The sequence below is a fragment of the Myotis myotis genome, unplaced genomic scaffold (assembly GCF_014108235.1).
Source record: "Myotis myotis isolate mMyoMyo1 unplaced genomic scaffold, mMyoMyo1.p scaffold_m19_p_5, whole genome shotgun sequence".
Taxonomy (NCBI): Eukaryota; Metazoa; Chordata; class Mammalia; order Chiroptera; family Vespertilionidae; genus Myotis; species Myotis myotis.
In genome coordinates this window covers 34,059,873-34,075,180 of record NW_023416357.1, presented here as the reverse complement: position 1 = coordinate 34,075,180, position 15,308 = coordinate 34,059,873, and the positions used below count along the sequence as shown (strand labels likewise).

The 15,308-nt window shown below is 41.8% G+C and overlaps 1 protein-coding gene across 6 annotated transcripts in view; it reads right to left on the bottom strand.

The window, feature by feature from the left end:
• Positions 1-8,294: 8,294 nt before the first annotated feature.
• CWC27 (CWC27 spliceosome associated cyclophilin) overlaps positions 8,295-15,308 on the bottom strand; it is a 185,339-nt gene continuing 178,325 nt past the window's right edge. For 3 of the 6 annotated variants that reach the window (XR_004967846.1, XR_004967844.1, XR_004967847.1), the window contains exons 14-16: positions 12,654-12,842; positions 10,815-10,973; positions 8,295-8,387 (exon numbers count right to left, since the gene is read on the bottom strand). Coding sequence is in view for 2 of the 6 variants with exons in the window: in XM_036311098.1 (XP_036166991.1) it covers positions 12,680-12,842 (163 nt within the window). In the remaining 4 variants the exon portion in view is untranslated. Of the gene's footprint in view, positions 8,388-10,814; positions 10,974-12,428; positions 12,843-15,308 lie in introns of those variants that run through there. The other 3 variants (XM_036311098.1, XM_036311100.1, XR_004967845.1) reach the window with 2 other exon arrangements.

Sequence of the window (15,308 nt, the reverse complement as noted above, 5' to 3'; positions counted from 1 at the left end):
TGGTCCTGGACAATGACTCATGCAAGTCTTTATTTATTGTAGAATCTGAACTTCCAGATCTTCTTCATTAACAAGCCATGGGCCTCTGCAAATGAGATGGAATAGCATATGACCCAAGTTAAAAATTCTTGTCTCATCACTAAATCTAGAGGCCTGTGCAGGAGATTTTACAGGAAGACAAACATTTGACTGTAACATTTGCTGTGAGAAACAGGGAAGTGGTACAGGCTAAGTCAGATGGAAAGGATGACACTTTTCCACCTGCTAAAAGCCTTGGCTCTAAAGACCATTTTATCATGGGGAGAATGGGCCAGATTCCTCAGAACTAGAGTCTAAGAACAGAGTCCACAGAAAACAGGAGCTGAAACACAAATTGCTGGTCAAAAAGGAAGAGAATCAGAATTATGAGTGGAAGGACTGAATTCCAAGAGGGGGGATTTGCGTTTGTCAGGAAGAGTATCTTGGGTGAACTCTGAGAGAGCAGTCTTAGAGAGTTCTGGGAGAACTGTTAGGTGCCTGTGGGCTGGCTGACAGTGAGTGGGGAGAGAGGAAGACCCTTCACCTACAGCTGTGCCATTGAGCATACACAGGGTACCGTGTCTGAGAGAACATGATTCACATGATGAGCAACATGGATTTGATATTTTACCGACAGTTTTTCTTGCAGATGCTGTAGTGTCTTTTTCGAACAAAATTAGTACATTGCCAGTTTTCTGACATGGAAGTAAAGTGTCTTGGGAAATGGGTGCCTTTTTCTAATTCACACGAAGGCACCATGTGGCTAGCAATGGTCTTGAGGGTAAAAAAAAGTTCACTATTCAAAGCCAGTCCATGCAATAAATGCTATTAAAGCAGTAGAACGAATGAAATACTCTAAAGAAGAATCTTTCGATACTATGGTTACGATGGAGGCATTGAAGGTTAACATTTTTATGTGGGAGATAAGAAAGAGATCGCTGGAAATGAATCCTTCTGTTTTAACCTGCATCAGAATTGCAAGTACTTTATATGTTCTGAAAATTCCTAAGGGTTTTCTCTTCCAATAATATCTGGTCCTAATTGACTCACACTAGGGCAAGAGACCATTTCTGGTGGTTGCTAGATGGGATTTGAAAGTGGCAGGAGAATGGTTAAGTGGGAAGGAATCACTACTCAAGCCAAAACCACCAAATCTTTGATGTGTTTCAAAAAGCATCATTCAAAGTCTATTGAAAGTACATTTGTCTTTCAGTTGTGTCACCTTAAGTCATGAAGGGCCTCAATAAAATACTTCCAAGCTGTTTCCTTTCCTAGGTCCTTGGGAAAAGATTTAGGAGAATAAGTTGAGTTTAAGGCAAATGGAACCACAATACCAGGAAAAAAAATCTATTCATCTGTCTTGAAGTATAGTTTGTGCTGCCAAAAAAAAAAAAAAAAAAAAAAAAGACACCCAAAAGATTATGTGTAAAGAACAAAGACTCTAATCTTGATGCTATGATTGGAGACATTCCACTGACTAACTTTTTGAATAACTAGTTTGCTATCTACTCACTTTGAGGTATTTCTTATAAAAATGCTGGCTGTGGGAAGGTTATATTTAAACACCTGGATAAATCACCCATTGTTTTAGTGAACCCAACTGTTTTTTTCCTGTCTGATAAATAAGTGACTCACTTAGCCTTGGAGAACTAGAAAGACTTACAAAGATCATTAATTACATTTCCCCATCATGCAAACATTGTGTTCAGGAAGGGCTATGGTGAGCAGTGCTATGAACTGAGAACAGACAGGCTGTCCTAGTTGTCTTCTGAGCTTCTCAGATTGCAAAGGTCCACATGACTTTATGCAGTTTCTGTGAAAAATTCTGCATTTCAAAGGTCATTGTGAATTTACCTAATAGCTTATTACATAAAGGAATAATTAAGGGATGTGATTCTTGGGTAACAACAAAAAAATTTAAAGCTATTTTACTATTTTAGATTTTGTATGTCCAATGGATGTTTTTCACTCTCTAGTATTTTGCTTCAGGGCAGCATTTGCCTAAGTTTGGTTTTCAGAAAATAGGCATCAGAATTAGTTGAAGGAGCTTGTTAAAAATAAAACAAAAACAACAGATTCATGGGCTCCCACTCCAGATCAATGGACTTGTCATTTCTGAGGCCTGGGAAACTGATTTGAACATGTTTCTGACCCCGCCACTTTCTCCATGGTGATTTTGAAACACGTAAATATATTTATGATCTCACAATCTGCATTGCTCCTCTGGTGGGGTCAGGGGGAAGGAGAAAGAGACAGAGAGATTGATTCTCAATTTTGCACCAAACCACGAACAAAGAGAGATTAAACTCTGTTGAAGTTCTCTCTCTGAACGAGGACGTCATTGGAAAAAACCTGGTCTGTTTGTAAAGCGCACACAACTGGCTGTGTGGGCTGATAAACCTGGGGCTGAAAACATTTGAAACTGCAGATTTGTAAAACCATGAATTGCATGGATATTTAGAGTATATTTTTAAAACATACAACTATCATAGTTTGAATCCTAATGAATTCCGACTATAAAGATAAACTTGACTCTTATCAAATAAGATATGTGGAATTTTTAAAAAATCCTGCAAAATATCTACATCAAGGGTTAGCATTCCAAGGTTTTATAAACTAAGGATTTAAAATGTATATAATAAATTCTTGGATTTGGCCATCAGTTTTTGCATTAACAGGCTTTTATAATGCTAATCTGTCAAGTAATACAGGTATTGTGTAGTTTCTCATAATTTCATTTCATCTAATTCACTCATACCCCTGGACATCTCAGTTTACATTATATGCTGTATAAAAGCAAATGTCATGAAAATATTTATTTTGCCTTTTTAGACTGTTCGCTAAAGTTGTGTATACCTGACCATCTGAATCTAGTATTCTCAATCCTTTCATGAAACCAGACTTGAGGGGAAATCAATTTAGGTGCCTCTATAATGATTAGAGAAGCTTAGCATGAGAGCTGTGTTTGTGTCTCCAGGTTCCCGCCGCCATGGGCCTGGCTGTGGCCTCTGGATCCGAGGCTGAGAGGAGGTGTCCCTTGGGGGTCCCATCTTGGTGTCCTACTGTGGTGAGGCTGACGGCAGCTGCTTTCCCAGGCCCAGGCCCTTCCAACCTTGGGGTGATGTGCAGTTTCCCTCCCTTGTCTAGCCCATCGTGACTTCCTGTCCTTTTTCTATAATGTTTTTCAGATCCACTCCTTCCTGCTGCTTTCCCAAGCCTGACTCTGGTCTGGGCTCTAATTACCTCACACACACCTGCACTCTCCTAACATCCTCTTTCCTGTCTACAACTTTTCCTCTCACCACTTTTTCCCCTTCAGTTGTTAGAATCCTCTTCCTTAAGCATCATTTACACCACACGCCTCCTCCAGCAGCTCCCAATTGCATCAAATCCAAGCCCCAGTCCTCTGCTCCCAAACCCCCCCTCGTTGCTGAGCCGTTATCTCCTCTACAGCTGGATTCTACTCCGGCCAAGTGAACGTCCTGACACAGTGTCTATGCAACGCTATAACATCTGGTTAATCCAGTCAACGATGTCAAATCTTCAGTTAATCATCTGGATGTTTTGTCTACAAGACGCCAAACATCTGGATTGACTGAAGAAATGCACTACATTGATGGAGGGTTTTTTAAAAACGGAATTGACCAGATGTTTTGGCATCACGTAGACACATGGCTGTCTCCTACATTTGTCTTAATAGCTTGTCTGCACAACGTTCTCTCCACCTGGAACGTGGCCTGTCTTCTCAATGCCACATTCTCCCTTCCCTCCGAATTATGCTCAAAATTCCCTCTGCCACGAGGCAGTTCTAGATGAATCCCACTAAATCGATCTCTTGGTTTACTCTAGGATTCATTTAGTTTTCACATATATAATTCTTTTCAACTGAAATCCCTGTTTTGTGTTTTTTGGAGGGTGCTGTCATCCCCCTTCACTCCACTAGATTATAAACACTGTAGGTAAATGTATAAGCTGTCCCATGAAACAATCTGTCTCGTGCTGTGAGAGGCATGGTGGCCTCTGAATTCAAGGGCAGAAACTCGGAAAGTCACTCTTGCTTTAAATCCCAGCTCTTCTACTTACTGTGTGACCTGGACAAACTTCTTAACTTCTCCAAGCCTCCAGTCTCCATCTCATTTGTAAAATGGAGATGGTAATAGAGCCTCCCCCAGAGAGTTGTTTATTGGGATTAAGAGTTAGATAGTTAAACAGATTAAGTGCTTAGAAGAGGGTCTGGCATAAAGGAAGTATCCATCAAATGTTAGCTCTTATCATTCTATGCTTTGTAAAAGCGTGGTTTTCTTGTCCATTCTTTCTTTTGACTGTGATGGCTAGGTAGGTACTCCCACTTGAACCAGGAGAAAAATATTAACTCAGTTGTAGACCTAAAGCCTGATAGCCTTGCTTTCTACACATTACATGTTGGCTCTGAGTTCTTCCTAGTCTCAAGAATTAGAATATTGCTGTTTATAATGAGCAGGTATTTAAGGAAGTGATGTAGGTAGAAATGTGTTTTCCAACAAACCGGCAGTTCTCTGGGTTTGTGCCCATCTGTGACACAGTGTCTTATGTTAAAATGAGGAAAAGTAATGTAGTGAGGTTTTTCTAAAGTAAAATTTATTCAAATGTTAGAGCTGTCCCAGAACTGATGTTCTATTCTTCTTTCATTTTTCTTTTTTTTAGTGTAAAAATGTCCCAGTTTTTTGAAATGATGGTGATATTAAATTATAAAATATGAAATACCTTATATTGGGTATCATTTTTTTAATGCATTGGTTTGTTTATTCAACAAATATTTATGAAGTGTCTACTATTTGTTAGGCATGGTTCTAGGCCCTGGAACAATAATAAACAAAATTGGTAAAAACCTTTGTCCTCATGGAGGACACTGGAGATGGATGGTAAAGAATAAAGAAGTATTAACCTCTCTAAGGTTGCTTCCTCCTCTATAAAATGATGACAAGAGCCCCTACTGCATAAGATTGTTTGCAAGAGTGAATAAGGCAAAGTGCTTAGGTGTTAACAGTGCTGTTGAATATAACCACAGAGGGAGGTTAAGAGGGATCGAACATGTTGGGAGCAGGGGCTGGGGAGGGCAGGTTGCAATAATAAAGGAGAGAGGTTATTGTAGGCCTCATTGAGCTGAGGGAGCCCGCCATTCGGACGAGGGTTCCAGGTGAGGGACAGTCCAGTGTGAAGCACCTGAGATGGACCACACCTGGCTCATCTGATGGAGCGCAGGAAGGAGGGATGGGGTGAGCGCGGGGAGGGCAGTAGGGAGGAGGTCAGGGATTGGAGCGGAGGGATAGTGGTTATCTAGATAGAGCCTTCTAGGCTATTGCACGGATATGGGCTTTTATTCTGAATAAAATGGGAAGCCACTTAAGTGTTTTTAGCAGAGAAGTATAGCAATGTGACTTATGTTTTGCTTGGCTGTTGACTTGGTAATAAAAAATAGGGAAACAAGGGTGAAAGCAGGAAGACTGGTGATGCTGCTGCTACGGTCCACGTGGAAGTTGATGGTCCCTTTGACCAGGGTGATAGCAGTGGGTAGTGGTAAATAATGGTGAAATTCTAGATATATTTTGAAGGTAGAGCCAACAGAATATCATAACAGACTGGATGTGGGGTGTGAGATAAAGACAGGAATCCAAACTATTTGGCCTGAGCTACTGGAAAACAGCATTGCTAGTAATAGAGTTGGGGAAAGTGCCGATGAAGCAAAGTCTAGTGGAGGCAGTGCTGGGGAGTGTAGGTTTGATGGGACATGGCATCCACATAATAGCATTATTTAATTTCACTCTGAAATGGACCTCATATAATATCATATCTAACTTTAAATTAAACTATCACTTGTTGAATTCTTTAATTGCTTGGGAAGATAGTACCCATTCTTGGTCATTTACACCAACAATCCTATATAATAAAAGGCTAATATGCAAATCGACTGAACAGTGGAACAACTGGTTGCTATGATTCTCACTGACCACCAGGGGGCAGACGCTCAATGCAGGAGCTAACCCCTGGTGGTCAGTGTGCCCCTCAGCCAGAAGCCGGTCTCACAGCTGGTGAGCCCAGCAGCGATGGTGGGAGCTTCTCCCGCCTCCGCAGTAGCGCTAAGGATGTCTGACTGCCAGGGAGAGGCCTAAGCCATTAGTTGGACATCTCCCAAGGGCTACTGGACTGTGAGAGGGCACAGGGTGGGCTAAGGGACAACCCTTCCCCTGAGTGCACGAATTTCGTGCACCAGGCCTCCAGTATAGTATAATTTTATAACACAGATAAAATGATCACATTCCTCTTATCCCAAATAATAAAAGCCTAATATGCAAATTGTCCCCTTGACCAGGAGTTTAACTGGGAGTTCAACCGTTCACTATGACGTGTGCTGACCATCAGGGGGTGGCATGGAACATTGGAAACACGGTGCTGGCAGTGGACAGCAGTTGAGGCCCTGCCAATGCTGATGGGCACTGACGAGAGTGGGACCATGCGGGATGGTGGAGCAGGTGAGCATATGGTGCCAGACCAAGGTGGGTATGAGCGTGGGCCCAATTGCCCTGCCGATTGCCCCGCAGATGGCGATCAGCGGTGGCGGCAGGGGTTGGGGCCACTGCCTGGCTCCCAGGTGCTGAGGGAGCCAGGTGGGGGCCCGATGACTCAGGTGGAGGGGGGCACATGGGGGCCCAGGTGCTGCCCAAGGCCCAGAGGTCAGTTGGGACCTGCCCTTCCACACCAGACTCTAGAGCTTCAATAGCTGGCCAGGCCTAGGGACCGCACCCATGCACAAATTTCATGCACTGGGCCTCTAGTCCTAAATAAAATGTTTCCTCAAAAATGGCAACTTTGCCCTGCCAGTGTGGCTCAATGGTTGAGCATCGACCCATGAACCAGGAGGTCATGGTTAGAATCCTGGTCAGGCATATGCCTGGGTTGCAGGCTCAATCCCCAGTGGGGGGCATGTAGGAGGCAGCCTATCCATGATTCTCTTTCATCATTGATGCTTCTATCTCTCTCTCCCTCTCCCTCTCCTTTCCTCTCTGAAATCAGTAAAAATATATTTTTAAAAATTGCAACTTAGCCCTGGATGGATGGCTCAGTTGGTTGGAGCATCCTCCTACACACCAAAGTGTTGTGGGTTCGATTCCAGATCAGAGCACATACTTAGTTTAAGGGTTTGAGCCCCAGTCGGGGCACTTATGGGAGGCAACCAATCAATGTTTCTCTTTCACACAGATGTTTCTCTCTCTCTCTCTCTCTCTCTCTCTCTCTCTCTCTCTCTGTCTCTCTCTCTCCCTCCCTAAAAATCAATAAAAAGCATATCCTCGGGTGAAGGTACAAAAATTGAAGATTAAAAAATGATTTATACATATCACACAAACAAGAGGAAATTCACAAATTGTTAAGTTTCCTCATAACTATTGAAAACTAACCATGGACTATATATTACTTTAAAGTAGTCATTAACTTTCTATACATGATACCCTTCATTTCAAATACATTGTTGTTATTAGATACAGAGAACAAACTGATGGTTGCAAGTGGGGAGTTGGGTGAAAAAGGTGAAGGAATTAAGTACAAATTACAGTTACAGAGTAGTCATCGGGATGTAAGTCCAGCACAATAGTCAATAACACTGTAATAACACGTATAGTGTCAGGTGGGCACTAGACTTATATGGGGGGGTATTACTTCATAAGTTATATAAATGTCTAACCACTATGCTGTACACCTGAAACTAATATAATATTGAATATCAACTGTAATTGAAAATCATTAAAAACTTTAAAAAACAAATATATTGTTACTCAACTGTTTGAATATTATAATAAAACTCCAACCAGATTTATTCTGAAAATAAACGGGAAAGTCACTTAAGAGTTTCCTGCTCTCAAAATCATCTTGATCACTAAAAAGTGTGAAAACTTTAGCAACAATTCATTTTTGGCATATAAGGATGAAAAAAAGAAATTCTAAAGAACCAAGAACATCTCCTTTTTGACTAGTGCTGTGAAGAAAGCCTCCAAAAGATGTTCTTACTGATCAAGTAACATAATATTAATACTGTGCTCTAACCCTAAAGAAAAACTTCCCAGCAGATGGGAAGAAGAAAAAAGAAAAAAGCAAAAAAAAAAAGCCTGCATTTCATTTAAAAGTCAGTCTTCTCTCCAGGTAGGCCTCTCCATTCCTCACCCCAAGTACCTTTTTTTTTTTTTATTAAAAAAAACACACATAAATGATGAATTTGCACATTATATTTCAAGGAACTATACTTACATTTCTTGCCTTCCTTCCCCCTCCTTTTTTTGGTTTGTTTCCTATGAGATTTGCTTTTTTCTTGAGTTGGACATATGACCAAAGCAGAAAGACTAGCAGAGGAAAAAATTCATGTGAGCCAGTGGCTTTGAAAATGGCATCAACAGAGAATCTGAAGATACAAATTAGTCTGTAAACAGAGGGTGCAGATGTTGCCAGAACTTGACCAAATTGTGTGAAGTAATCACATCAAGTGGAAATACATGTGAAGATTGTGGTCTTGGATCAAGGTTAAAACCCTCTGTGAGCTCTTTAGTGCAGCACAGGGGTCACTATGTAAGCTTTAGCTAAGCAGCGAAACCCTGTGAAATAACCAGTTGCATACTGGGGCTTCCTTGGGTGGCTTGAAATCCGCCAATGGCAAGTATTTACACCACGGAAATTGGCAAATACTGTAAACCAGAGCCTCCCCGCCCCCCATCGCTTTTTTTTAGGGAGCTAGTTTACAATTTAACCACTGAAAACAGCTCTCCATGGGGGTTAACAAAACCCTTAGCACCTGTGACATATTCACATAGCTTTGGTGAGGAGGGTTTTGGAGAATAAATGATTATTCTTTCAAAAGCAGGGGACTGCTAATCCCCATCTTAGCAAGACTCAGTGTTTTATTATTTCTCTTGGATTTCAAATATCTTCAAATCCTTATTAGAAAGGATTTCTCTAAAAAATGGTCCCTGCCTCACTTCTCTTCATTAAAAGCCAAAAGAAGAAAGAGGTAAAATATATATGGGACAGGAAACCTGCTTTCTAGGAAGCAGAGTGGTGTCACCTGGTAAACTGTGTGAAGTCCCTGGAGCTGGGTCAAAGCCATGGAGAAACCAGACCTGCCTTGGTTGTCTTTTTTTTTTTTTTTTTTTTTTTTTTGTGAATGACAGTGTTAAAGAATGTAACCCCTCTTAACTTCTCTACACCCCGTACATACAAATTGCTTATACTGATACAACCCTTAGTGGCAACTCACTTCACACCTCCATTTTCTCCCTCGTTATCACCAAGATTAAACAGCATGTTTGGGCAATATTCTGCATTTATCTAACCTTTTCCATACAGGCCACACTGACACAACAGATACAACACAACAGGTTTATGTACCTCACACGTCGGATCCTATCAAGAAACGTGGTCGTGACAGTTTGATAAGGACACCATAGCTTATTGAACTTGTTCTAAAAACAACAGCAGCAAACCACTCATCTCCTCACACTTTTTAATGACCTTGTTTTATGATGTCCCCGTTTTTAGCTGCAGCAGATGCATTGCTGTGTGGCCTTGGAGCATACCAGGAGCCGAGGGCATGTCACAATATGTTTTGATATTACACCATTAAAAATTCTAGAGAGATCCGCATTCACTTCAATTACCTGATGAGAAAAGAGGTCTAGTGTTGCCAACAGGTTCAATCAAAGTGAAAAAACGGCTTGTAAGGAAATGAGAAAAAATTTTTCCAGGAATTGTCCTGGCTGGGTGGCTCAGTTTGTTGGACTGTTGTCCCACACACCAAAAGTTTGTGGGTTTGATTCCCAGTCAGAGCACATAACTAGGTTGCAGGTTCAATCCCCAGCCATCAGGATAAATGTACAGGAGGCAACTGATCAGTGTTTCTCTCTCACATATATCTTTCTCTCCCCCCTCCCTCTCCTCTCTCTCTCTAAAAAAAAAAAAAAAAAAAAAAATCAATAAAAAACATATTCTCAGGTGACAATTTTTTAAAAAAGTTGCAGGAGTTGCTTTTCCCTGCTCTCTGGAATGTCTAGCATTGCCACAGACAATGAACAAGAATGCTAACAGACTTCATGTTTCAGGAAAACATCATATGGCAAGACAGAAAAGAAAAATAAGCCCAAATAAATATAAAATTAGAATGAACTTAAAAAGGCTAACTTCTTACATGTTTTCATGTTTGTTTTTTTGTCTTTGAACTGATTTTTTTTTTTTTTTAAATTAATATGGCCCAAACACACTCCTGTGACATTTCCAAAGACTTTACTATAAGCACATTTAATATCATACAGGGTGGGGCAAAAGTAGGTTTACAGTTGTTTGTATGGAAAACAATAATACAAGAATAAATTGCATTTCACATATGCACAACTGTAGACCTACCTTTGCCTCATCTTGTATTTAACAGATAATTAATTACATTCTTAAAAAATTGTTATTGCTCTAATTCAGTTAAGTTCAAAGTGAATTTTATTATCATGGTGAAATTCTGCTGATAAGATTCTAATCTCTGTGGAATTTCAGAACTTTCTGGTCTTTGTGAATAAACCAGGATAAGATGCATTTAACCAACCTGAGGGTTTAATTTATCTATTCTTGGGACAATCCCACACTGGTTACGGTGGTGGACACATGAGGAAGAATGACACGGAAACTTGTAGGTACGGAAACTTGTAGGTACAAATCAAGTGGTAATACATTTCACAATAACTGACAGAGACTCAGTAAGTTTGGAAAACGAAATGTTGCTTTGTGAATACCTGTGATAACCAAGGTTACAATTTCGTGATGAGAAGACAGGACACACTTCTAAACACTGGCTTACTGTTTGGTGGCTGTGAGATTAATCACTCCACATTGAGGGGGCTGGCATGTCCTACTCCCCTGTCCCTCTCCTCCTCTTTGAAACTTTCTGCTTCCTGAAGAGAACAAAGGGTTCTTGTTAGTACTGGGAGTCCTGTCTTCTCACCTCAGGTTGTAGATATCAAAAAGAAAAAAAAAATGAAATATTTCAGGCATACCAACATGTATAGAGAATACTATAATGAGGATTGAGTACCCACCCTCTACCTTAATAAATAAAACACTACAAACACAAGCAAGGCTCCCTGTAAATTCCTTCTGCTTCCTCAGAAGTAATCACTATTTCCATACCTGGTTTATATTTTTGCTACACATGTGTATATCCATAAACAATATATAATGGTAGGTTGTGTGTTTTAAATTTTTATACAGATGGTCTCCTTTTTTCATATTATGTTTAAGATAAGGTAATACATATAGCTCTGGTTTACTGATCTTCACCACTACAAAGTATTTGATAGTATGGATATACAACAACTCATTTATCAATTCTTTGGTTGATGCTTCGGTGTATACTCGGTAGGGGTCTCCTTGAGCAACACGTGAGAATTTCTTTAAGGCACAAACCTAGGATTAGAATTTTTGAATCACGGGTAGGCACATCTTTAACTTTAGTAGGTATTGCCAATTCCAAGGACTGAATCACCTGCAGTGAGGCCAGGAGTCTCTTTAACAAGCCCTCTGGGTTCAAAGTTTCGGCTTCATTCCTCTGGAAGAGGGGTGGGTGGCAGGGGAAGGGTAGTGCAGCAAGACTCTGCATTTCTAACATGTCCCCATGTGACGTTGCTGTAGTGTAATGTCTGGGGCTGTATTTTGAGAACTAGTGTTCTTAGAAAAAGCCTATTGGATGACATTTTGAGAGAGAGAGACAATGAGACACTATCTGAAAAGATGTTGCTGGTGAGGTTTTATGAGGTAACTGAAAGTCAGTCTGTGGTATAATTTTAGCATTCTGATTCTAGGAATGAAAACCTGACTAAATATAGATAATATGTAGTAAATAACCCGTGAGAATGATTGCCATCAAAGGCTAACTTCTCAATGAGCTGCTCTGCAAGAATGGGGCCCCTACGTGTCTGCTGCGGCTGCTGTGTGAGAAGGGCGAGTGGGCAGGTGGCCCGGGTCAGGCGGCCTGGGGTCCGGCCAGGGTGTGCCATGAGCTGGGCTGACAGTAGCCGGTGTCTCAGCTGCATCAGTAGAAGCCAGGCATTAGCCTTGATGCAGGTGTGAGTGTTCATGTGGGCGTTCCTCACAATTTAAGGTACAGGCTACTGAGTCCTGTTGATTTGGCTATTTTGAGATATTTATATGAAAAAAAAAATCAATCTTTATATTATATATATATATATATTTTATTATATTCCAAAGTTAGTATTCTGATGACAGAATGCCAAAGAGGTTTTCCTCAAATATTCTTTTTGCAGGAATTTCTTAGAAAAAATCTCAAAAATGAAGCTTTCACATATTTTAGGGTAAAAAAGCACAAGTAGGCTTGCATGGTCTGCACATGGTTAACATGAAAACTGGAAGGAAAGTGATTTTATTTCACATTTAACAATATAAAAGGTCAATGCAGAATAAAAGTGTGTTCCAGTAACCAAGAGCATGTGTTTGTGTCAGTCCACAGTTTACATAACAAGACCCTGGTTTTCAAAACCAGACTTTTTCCCATGCCTAAGTGATGCTGCTGGGAGCAATGGCTGTCATGAGGCCATGCACTGCAGGCACAGTTCCACCTGTTCTGGGTGTCAGTCCTCTCCTTCTATCTTCTTTCCTTTTTCTCTCTCATCAGCTTTTTGCTTTCTTCCCTTCTTCTTTTATTCACTGGATTCCGGGGATCATAGATTTCAAAGGTGTCTGAGTCCTGCATGCTCGCATCTTTCACTTTTCTGCTTTTATCCTCAAACTGAAGTACATGTGACATCCTAAAGAGGGAGAGAGATGGTTCAGTGATTGTGGCGTGGAAACTGAAAGGAGAAATTCTATACTTCCCCATCCTTGGCAAAATGAACTATAAGGGTACCGAACACAAAGATGGGTTTATTGTTTATTGGTGCTTGTGCCACACGGAAACCAACTTCTCAGAAAACACTTGAATTTGAAAACCATGTGTGGAGTTTGTTCTGCTGGCTTGTATTTCTAGTAGTGAGTGTCATTGCCTCAGTTTTCACTTGAGGTTCTTTTCCTGATGGGAGGTTAAAAGACTTCTACACACAGTGTTCCTTAAACTAAACTCCCAGAACATTCTGCCAACTGCCTTTAAAGAGCTTACTTTCTTAGCTAGAGAGAGCCTGGCTGCAGAGCAAAACTCCTGCAATAAGCTACTCCTATCTGATTTCTGTTTCATTTTGTTCTGAGTATTTAAATGGATCAAGAGTAATGGACTCACTATTCTTGGGGGGGGAAGGGGTGTGGGAGATGCGGGAAGAGACTGGACAAAAATTGTGCACCTATGGATGAGGACAGTGGGGGGGTAAGGGCAGAGGGTGGGGTGGGAACTGGGTGGAGGGGAGCTATGGGGGCAAAAAAGAGGAACAAATGTAATAATCTGAACAATAAAGATTTAATATTAATAAAATTAAAAAAAAGAGTAGGTAATGTGTTAAGAAAATTCTTGTTCAAATGGTATTATGACTCCCTTTTCTGTGGAGTTGCTGAATTAAAGAAATATACATATTTTTCATACAAACGGAAACTAAGCTTTTGGCAGAGCTCCGTGGACTAATTTCCTCCTCCTACTATTGATTACAACAAATCTAACCACCCTGCTTTCCTACTTTATCAAATGCTTACTGGTCTTAAGGTATCAACATGTGCTTGACTCATAAGTGGTCATAAGCTGGCTATCCTTAGCAGCAGGGGAACATGTAAGCGATTAGCTCTGTCCCCATTAGGAGGTGTCAGGAATAAACGGGGAAGTCAAAAGACTAGGTTTCAGGGCAGTTGAAGGAATTTGGAAAGAGGAAAGTTCAATTTTTATATATAAACAAAACTACTAAGGCTTTCCCATTAGTTAGTTCAACAATTTTTAAAATAGGCAGACAAAGCATTTTCCTTTATCACAGAAGATAGGGCCAAATTGCCTATAGGATTAACACTCCGCATACACCAGCTGTAACTTTAAGATGAAACCCAAATATTATATTAGCTTCTTTTTCCCTGCAGTAGCACAAATGCTGAGTGAAGTTTATTTATGTGACAAACTCCTAAGGATATACCCAGATTTTAAAGAGTCCTAAAAAGATTTTGGGAGGAAAGTAAAATGTTACAGTACTAGTGATGCTACAATTACTCAGGATTCAGTAGCTACAGTTCACCAGGGCTGACATGTGGGGTCTTACTACCATTCCCACCCCTTTCCACCCAGATACATAAAGCTGATTGGAACGCAGGTGAGGATGAGTGATAATAATGACTTAGAGTTTCCTTTAACTTACTAAGGTAACTCACATTTCTACAATTTATTATTAAAATACATGATTTGCATCAAATTCATAACTGATCTCAATAATATAGGGTGTCCCAAAAATGTACACATACTTTGAATAATTATAAAGGCAGTGTTTATTAAAATACTAGAGGCCTGGTGCACAAAAATTTGTGCACTCGGGGGGGAGGGGAGGTCCCTCAGCCTGGCCTGTGCCCTCTCGCAGTCTGGGACCCCTCGGGGGATAACGCCCTGCTGGTTTAGGCCTGCTCCCGGGTGGCAGAGGACAGGTCCAATCCCTAGGTGCAGCCCCTGGTTGGGCTCAGAGCAGGGCCGATTGGGGAGTTGGGGCGCCGCCCCGTCATGCACAGAGCAGGGCAGATCTGGAGGTTGCAATGCCACCCTCAGTCACGCTCAGGGTAGGGCTGATGGGGGGTTGGGGCACTGCCCCCTATCACACTCAAGGCAGGGTTGATGGGGAGGTTGCGGCTCCACCCCCTGTCATGCACAGAGCAGGGCCCATCAGGGGGTTGGGGAACTCCCCCCTGTCAGGCACAGAGCAGGGCCGATCAGGGGGTTGAGGAGCTCCCCCCTGTCACTCACAGAGTAGGGCCGATAGGGGAGTTGGGGCACCGCCCCCTGTCACACACAGAGCAGGGCGGATCAGGGGGTTGGGGCGCCACCCTCTATCACCCACAGAGCAGGGCCGATCAGGGGGTTGGGGCGCCGCCACTGTCACACTCAGGGCAGGGCCAATGGGGAGGTTATGGCTCTACCCCGTCACACACAGAGCAGGGCCGATCAGGGGGTTGGGGAGCTCCCCCCTATCAGGCACAGAGCAGGGCTGATCAGGGGGTTGGGGCGCCTTCCCCTGTTAGGAACAGAGCAGGGCTGATAGGGAGGTTGTGGCCCCGCCCCCTGTCACACACAGAGCCGCAGGGCGATCAGGGGGTTTGGGCGCTGC